This window comes from Boleophthalmus pectinirostris, unplaced genomic scaffold (genome assembly GCF_026225935.1).
Source record: "Boleophthalmus pectinirostris isolate CB_2022bp ecotype Guang Dong unplaced genomic scaffold, ASM2622593v1 HiC_scaffold_12, whole genome shotgun sequence".
NCBI lineage: Eukaryota > Metazoa > Chordata > Actinopteri > Gobiiformes > Gobiidae > Boleophthalmus > Boleophthalmus pectinirostris.
Genome location: NW_026571018.1, coordinates 20,903,240 through 20,911,969, shown reverse-complemented (window position 1 = coordinate 20,911,969; position 8,730 = coordinate 20,903,240). Strand labels below are relative to the sequence as shown.

At 37.9% G+C, this 8,730-nt stretch overlaps 1 protein-coding gene across 1 annotated transcript; it reads left to right on the top strand.

The window, feature by feature from the left end:
- Positions 1-722: 722 nt before the first annotated feature.
- On the top strand, positions 723-6,702 carry LOC110165021 (protocadherin-10-like). The gene is made up of 4 exons (XM_055148507.1): positions 723-3,236; positions 5,850-5,911; positions 6,015-6,127; positions 6,431-6,702. The coding sequence occupies exons 1-4, from the start codon at positions 723-725 to the stop codon at positions 6,700-6,702; spliced, it is 2,961 nt and encodes a 986-aa protein (XP_055004482.1).
- Positions 6,703-8,730: the final 2,028 nt, after the last annotated feature.

The window sequence follows — 8,730 nt, the reverse complement described above, 5'->3', positions numbered from 1 at the left end:
ACTTGGCTGCCATTGTGAACGAGTACTGTACAAAACACTTCTCTAAACAATGATCATTACATTATTTCTTCAGCTATATGCTTTCAATGTTTTCACCCTGTTAACATGCAACTGACAAAAGTATATTCAAAATGAAAATGCATAAAGAACAGTGACATAGTCTATTACATGAAATCATAAAAGTAGCAACGCCTTCAGCAGTATCAAATACAATTTATCATGTAGATTTAAAGCTTTAATAACACTACAACAAAAGCTATGCACACAGAAGCGATATGAAAGGGTTATTGGCATTATAACTTTCACATGACATTGCCATTTAATACCTCAATAAATGTGAGTATTATATTTTAAGTCCTGCTGCCTTAATCAAAACTATGTGTAACTTTAAATCTTATTATGCAGGTATGCCTCCAGCAGATTAAAACTGTTCCAAAAGATGATACGACTCGAATTGAATTAATATGCTCTGACCTGCAGATAAGCCCACGGGAGGGGACACGCGGTTTGATCGGGCTAGTAGGCAGCATAGATTATCCTAACAGATGTCGTTTTCCCCTCAATCGGAACAGTATAGCCAATAATAAACGCGCGCGCATACACACACCGCGCGCACTAATCTGAGCGATAACCCAGTGCACATCCTCTCTCCTCTCTGTTCTCCCAGACACAAAGCTGCACTAAGAACACTGTCAAGTTTTCTCCTTTGTTTGGGAGCACAAATGGACGCGCCGGGAGTGAAGAAAGGACTCTACTGGCGGTACAAAGTCGTGTTTTGTTTGGCATTTTTGTGGGACTTTGTTAACGGACAAATAAGGTATTCCATCCCAGAGGAGCTTGAACACGGGGCTTTTGTGGGAAACATTGCAGAGGACTTGGGCTTGGATCTTAATAGACTGTCAGCGCGGAGATTTCGAATAGTTTCGGGCTCAAAGAAACAATACGTGGAGGTTAATTTGGAGAATGGAGTTTTATTTGTGAACGAAAGGATTGACCGTGAGGAACTATGCGAGCAGAGTTTGTCGTGCTCTTTTCACCTGCAAGTGGTTATAGAAAACCCTCTGGAGCTTTACCGGGTGGAGGTGGAAATCTTAGACGTGAATGACAACTCTCCCAGCTTCCCTTGGACCGAGTTTAACCTGGACATTTCTGAATCTGCAACGCCCGGGTCGCGCTTCCCACTCGAGAGCGCGCAGGACTTGGACGTGGGTTCCAACTCTCTTCGCACGTATTTGCTCAGCGTTAACGAGCACTTTCTATTGGACATCCAGACACGGAGTGACGGGAGTAAATTTGCCGAGCTTGTTCTTCAAACTCCCCTGGACAGAGAGCAACAGAGCACACATCAAATGGTTCTGACCGCAGTAGACGGAGGGGCACCGGAGAAGTCTGGCACTGCGCAAATTGACATCACAGTCCTGGATGCGAATGATAACGCACCTGTGTTTGACCAGTCGTTTTATAGGGTAAGGCTGCCTGAAAATGCACCCAAGGGAACAGTTGTCATTAAACTTAACGCTTCCGACCTAGACGAAGGCCCCAATGCTGATATAACTTACTCCTTCAGCGGCCACGCTCCAATCAAAGTGCGTCAGCTTTTCAGTGTGGACCCCCATACAGGTGAAATTAAAGTCAAAGGCGTTATTGACTATGAAAAAGCTCGAATGCATGAGATCTATGTCCAAGCAAAAGATAAAGGGCCATCTCCTGTAGCGGTACACTGTAAAGTTCTTGTGAATGTTTTGGACAAAAATGACAATGTCCCTGAAGTCATTTTAACTTCTGTGTCCACACCTGTCTTAGAAGACGCGCCCCCCGGGACTGTCATTGCAGTTATAAGCATCACAGATAAGGATTCTGGCGAAAATGGGAATGTTGACTGTGAAATTCCCAATCTGATTCCATTCCAATTGCACTCCTCATTTAAGAACTATTACACCTTAGTTACTTCAGATTTTTTGGATAGAGAGACTGTATCTGAGTATAACATCACTCTTACGGCTAGAGATATGGGTTCTCCACCATTGTTTATGCGCAAAACTATACTTGTTCAAGTTTCTGATGTTAATGACAATGCTCCTCTATTCAAGCAGCCAGGCTATACTGTTTACCTAACTGAAAATAATGCACCAGGGGCTTCTATTTGCTCGGTAACTGCCCTAGACCCAGATTCAGGCCAAAATTCTTACCTATCCTATTCGATCCTAGATGGTGACATACAAGGAATGCCAATTTCCACTTATGTGTCCATCAATTCTGACAATGGAAATCTCTATGCATTGAGATCTTTTGACCATGAACAGCTCAAGAACTTCCAGATTACAGTCCAGGCCCAAGATGCAGGTTTCCCACCCCTAAACAGCAACGTCACTGTGACTATTTTCATCTTGGATCAAAATGACAATGCACCAGTAATAATATCGCCGAAATCTCAAAATGGTTCCACCCCTGTTGAAGTGGTACCCAAAACTGTTGATCCTGGTTATCTCATAAGCAAAGTCAATGCAATGGATGCCGATTCAGGTCAAAACTCCAGGCTGTTCTACCAAATGCTCCAAGCAACTGATTCAACATTGTTTAGTATTGCTCTCTACACAGGCGAAATTAGAACAATCCGACAGATTAGTGACAAAGACCCCACTAGGCATAGGTTGGTCGTTCTGGTCAAGGACAATGGTCAGCCCCCGCTCTCGGCTACAGTCTCCATCATCTTGTCACTAGTGGACAGCCTGCCAGAATCGCGGCCCGATTTGGGTGACCTGTCACTGAGCCTGCATCACAACTCCAACTTCACCCTGTACTTAATCGTGTCCTTAGGCGCCATTTCGTTCACATTTCTGGTGGCTATTATCGTTCTGGTTACAGTGCGGAGATACAAGGATAGACCGACCAATGGAACGTACACTCTGCCTTTTTTTAGTGGATGCTGTTGCTGTTCCAGATCCAACACACCAACAGGGAAAGAGGTGCTTAAAAAGTCTAATCTTACTATTCGGATGCCCCCAAGTTCGAATGGGCTCACAGAGGCCAATGCCAGTGCCATACGTCAAGCCTACTGCTACAAGATGTGTTTGACCCCGGAGTCATCCAAAAGTGACTTCATGTTCCTCAAGCCGTGTAGTCCAGTCATGTCTGTCCAACAGAATAATGTGAAGAGCACAGATTATCTGACATCAGGGTGGAGCACACTCGACAGGAATGAAGTCGTCAACAACACTTCACCATCTCCAAATGAGGTGAGTATGGCAAATTCTATCAGCTGAAAACATACTGGTGCAGCAACATTAGGTCAAAGAGGGAGTGCTATGCAAAATCAACTTTTTTTCAGTTTTGTACAATGTTATAACATTGTTGCCTTAGCAAAAACAGGGCTGAAGAGGTTTTAGTTGTCATCTATGTATGTTTTGAGTATTTTAACAGTCTAACCCTCCTGACGGTTAGCTGTAAGATTCTATGCAATGCTCAGCCCACAACCCTGCGTCATCTGTGCTTCCACATAACAATCTTCCATAAATAAACAAAACCATTATACAAAATTCTACACAACAACTTGACAAACCTGATGCAAGATGTAGTAGTTTCATTGGTGGAAAGCGTCCTGATTGTAATGTGATAGATCTGAAGGGGGGAGTGACTATAGCAAAAGGAGGAGAGTCAGAATGTCAAAAATGAATGTGAAACTTCTAAAAGATGAAGACATTGTTTCAGCAAATATAGCAATTTATATCCCATTAAGAAGATGATACATTTGTTATTTTGTATGGAGCTGCAGTAGTTCAGCATTGTAAAGACGTTTGCCCATTAACTACAAGGAGTGAGGTTCATTTCCTCTTTACTTAGGAAAAGGCTTGATAACAATATAAATACCACAATGATGTATATATGTTTTTATTTAGACAGTAGAATGTAATCTTCAACATAAAGTAGCAGTAGTTTCTTTAATATTTCCATGTGATCTAGATGTGATATAGATCAAGACTCTTGCTCACATGAGCCTAGATTTGATACTGCTTCTGCTTTTGCATCAATTAGATTATGGGTCTATTTTGACGTTGGTCTATGATGAAAACCCTAGATTACAGATAGTGAAACATAAATCTAACCCAGCATATGTAGAGTAAGCAAAATAAAATAACAAAACATAGTTAAAATCACTATATGTGTAAAATGCGGTGTGCATTTTTTTTTTTTCATTAAATAAAAATTAATTCAGAGTCCAGCCACCTGGACTGCTTGTATATTTTACAAATAATTTTTTGGTCATAACCTTTCGTAAAACCTCCTTTCCACACACTACTTTAGCCACTTACACTACTGAATACAGGCCCTGTTCTTGGCTTCACACCACAATGAACACATTGTGTGGTCAGTTAGTGCCTTGAATTTAAATATCTGCTAAACAACATTCAAAAACCTTGCCAAAACTTTACCGTGCTTTGCCAAATGGGTATTATTGTCCTTAAAAATGATTCACGTAGCTTCACTGACAGGTTATGACAAACGCTTTAATTCCTAACTGGATTTTGTGTGCAAAGCTAATCATGCTGTGACTATTTTGCAACTCAATGAACAATTCCGAAGCACCCAGCCATCTCTGCACACTGTGACAACACATCCCACAGTTAGGGCCGATAATCCCTGTCTATACTGGGTGTGTGGTGGTGGGGATTAAAGGTGTGGTGGTGACAAGGGAGATATTTGAGGAAAAAGCAGGACCAAAACTCATATTAGTCACATAAGCTGATTAACAGTTGGGTTTTCTAATAAACAAAGACAAAAATAAGTTGCCATTTAATACAACATTATGACAAATTGCAATTTCTAGCATTGCTGTAGTGTAGACGATTGCTTTGACTGGTTTGTCGCATGAGAGTTTTTGACCTTTAAAACTGAACTAAATGAAAGTATATTCGTGTTTAAAAGCCACTAGTCCAATTGATTCTGAACCAAACAAAACAACAGTATTCACACCCTAACACTGCAGTGCTTTAAGGGCAAAAATAAAAAGCAAAAATGCAGAATGTTCATTAAAAATTCAACAACTTCTCAGGGCAGAAATCACTTTTATTTGACTCTCTTGGCCTAGTGCAATATTGTTTGTAGAAAAAAAAGCCTTCTGTATAAAGATTAGTTTCAGGCTGTGTGTTACAATTACCAGATGGTTATTTTCTTTTTTTTCCTGTTCAATTGTAGCTGCCAAACCCTGAGAAACTGCAGCACATCAATACACATAAGAATATCCCTGAAGCCAATTAATAACCTGGCAGCCTTAACTAGTCTACAGCAAGACAATGTTAGAAAAAGTAGAGAATGGTTGATCTGTGAAGAGGGAGTTTGCTTTGAGAGAAAAATATGCAAAATATATAAAATGTACTACCAAACAATAGTCTATGCATTCTATGGGCTACAAATTATGACTTCTCAGATATGTTGACACTTGACAGCTAGCCTAGAATTGTCCTTGAGGCATTATATGAGGATTGTGAACATTCTTGAGATACTACAGATTTCTCATTGCCAGAGGAACTAACAACAATGTGCTTTACAAGTTTTATGATTAAATATGCCTACTATGCATGACAGTTTGCAAGCACCTTGCAAATTGAATAGTGTATATAAAAAGTGTTAAGAACTCAGTTAAAGTGCCATAAACCACAAATCTGTGTTTTGTTGTGCAGACTTGCTCCTATTATTTCTGTGATTCTGTTAGTCTATATTATGGACTAAGCTTCGGTGTATATGAAAGAAAAAATAGTACTGATGTTTATTCCAGTCACAATATTATCATCATAAAATTTATATTTGAAATGTTTATTTTGTGCCTGACTTGCAACGCTTGTCTCTTACAGCTAAAATCTTCAAACAAAGATTGGACATGGACAAAAAACGAACGCAACTCTGCTTACAAAAGGTGCGCCCATATTATCTTTGAAACTTATCCACTGCACCATACATTATCACTATAACATATATAATAGTATTGTTATTTATTTACTATTATTGTCTCATTACAGATATAGTACAGCCAATATGGATGCTACTCTTTCACGCCAACCGAACTATGACGCCGACAGCTTTTCCTGCTCCGTTGCACCGCAGTATTGGACCTGGGGCTCCCATATGAAAGGTCTGACTAAAAAAAAAGGCTTATAGTATTTCAACTGGGGAGGGAAGGGGGCTGGGTGGGTGGGGTGTCCGCTGAGTGCCTGGTGAAGGATTTAGTTTAAAAGTGAAATGGTAAATGCAGATAATGCCAGGCACCACAAGGGAATGGGGATTTTAATGCATCAACAAAAGGATTATTTTAGTCACTGTAAGAAGCTCCCTTTTAAAAGCCAGATACTTTAAAACCTGTATTTAAATGAAGTACACTGTATGCAAATGAGGTAGGATTAATCTCAATATTCATGCGTTTGTATTTCTTTGACAGACTGCAAGTTATCTCTTCAAGAAGCCAGCGTCTCCAACTACTCATGGACGCCAAAATACGCACAGCCAAATTCGGAAGAGCCAGACTACCAGCACAATGTGTACATCCCTGGCACCACATCTGGCTATAGCACCCTGAAACTGGCACCCAGAGGAGAGCTGGACGTGTATAACAGCTTCTCTACTTTTGGCAAGAAAAAGAGGTTAATCTCAAACTATGAGCAAACATTCGACAAAGACAATGGACTCATAAGCAATGATATATTTAAGTAGTTCAAGGATAGAATTGCAGGCTGCTGTGACAAGAAAAGTAGACACATACTTTCAAATTTGATATCCAATGCAGTGAATTTATTTTTGTCAAATGAAAAAGAAGCTAAGAAGAGGCTCTGACCTTTAAGAGAGCTTGAAGGAGTGGAAAAACTTGCATGAGAAAGTGCTTTGATTTGAAAGTGAGAATTGTGTACCCACTGTTGTATAAGAAAAACAGAAACAGTTTTCCAAATTCTCTTTATTAAATAATAAAAAATCATATTCACTAAACACGAATCAAAGTTAAATGTTGTTTTTGCAATTGTTGAATTACTGGTACTTCACTTGGGGAGCTGTGATTGCAAAGTGGCCAGGTTCCTTCACGACCAATGTCACAAATTATTCATGCAATTTTTTTAATCAAAAATTATATATATATATATATATATATATATATATATATATATATATATATATATATATATATATATATATATATATATATATATATATATATATATATATATATATATAAAATGCAATTATTATTATTATTATTTTTTTGCATAAAAGCTCAGAATGAAATTGTTAAGTAGTTGCTATTCACAAAGACGTATGTAGGCAAAAAAAAAAAAAAAACACACAGTGTAATCCACATTATTTCAATCTGGACATTTCACATTTAGCATCCTGCTTTCCAAATACTGTGTTAAATTTGACCCTGGTGTTTATGGGAATGTATATAATTAAAGAAATACAAGTGTAAACAGAATGTTCACATGAGTTTGTATTCATTATTTTGTAAAGAAAAATTATTTGATACACAAAACATTGCTTCTTTCTCTATGGCATGAGTTTCAACAACACATAACTTTTTTCTGTGTTTGCTGTATGTCGATAGTTCCATAGTAAAATAATGTCTTGTCAAGTATTGGATGCACTGTTTTCACAATGTCAGCATATTGTAAAGGAACATAATTTATTTAAGTACATTATATTTATTTATAATTTGTATGACCATTATGTATGTATGTATGTATAAAGTATGCATTAAATATTGTATATACAATTAAGTCTGTGTATATCCATGCACTTGTCTATTTCAAGTTCTGCAACCGTAGCTCATTAATTTGTCTTTTATTTTCCTCAAAAACTCCAATTTTAATGTAGAAAATGCTGAGGATTATTTATTTATTAGCATGGTGCAGCAAAATGAATTTTGTAGCATGATTATGAATATTGTCTTTTTGAATTCTATGTTCAGACTGGGTAGGTTTCTAATTTACCCCAAATTAGGTGTGGTCTTAAAAGTGTTATACTTGGAGAAACAGTGGTCAGCCAAACTCAAATGCACATGACACATTGTGTGTAGTGTGGCTTCATTTGTGGATTATTGCTTTAAAAATTAAGAGCGTAGCATAAACAACTAATTACTATTCATATCTTCACAGCTCACATCTTACTTGCCCATATCAGCTGCAAACATGCATCAAAGATCACTTTCAACGCTAAAGACAAACTGATTGACCGAAACTATTTTTAGCATCTGTTGTTAGTCAGATTCTCAGTATTGTTTTCTAATAATGCTTTATGAAGATGCTGGGAAATGGGGATTTGAGTAAAGTCCCCAATCCCCAATATGGAAATTTAGATGTTCAAAATTTGTAGTTCATGGAAAATTCCAAGCCAAGCATTATGCCTTCATGAGTTGTTGATGCATTTGTTAAGATGAGATGAGCTCCAGACACAGAAAAACACAATATTTTGCTCATTTGACTACAGATTTCAAAAACAAGAGATGTTACGTTTTCCACAATGCATTAAGAATGTACTACAAACTGTATTGAGAGAAGGAATGAACAAGTATTTTCTTCTCTGCCACTGTTATTCAGATATATTGTATTTTGTTATACCAGTGCAATGAACAAACACATTTTGAAATGGGACACCAGTGACAAATATCCCAGAAGCAAAGGCACATATTCTAAATATAGTGATGTGTCAAACAAACCAGAATGGTTTTAATAATATATATTCAATACTACTTCC

Bases quoted from the DNA above. Each gene is read 5' to 3' on its own strand.
- LOC110165021 (XM_055148507.1), top strand. From the start codon at position 723: ATGGACGCGCCGGGAGTGAAGAAAGGACTCTACTGGCGGTACAAAGTC. The intron at 3,237-5,849 runs GTGAGTATGGCA...TGTCTCTTACAG, and splicing joins CTTCACCATCTCCAAATGAG to CTAAAATCTTCAAACAAAGA. The intron at 6,128-6,430 runs GTCTGACTAAAA...TTTCTTTGACAG, and splicing joins CTGGGGCTCCCATATGAAAG to ACTGCAAGTTATCTCTTCAA.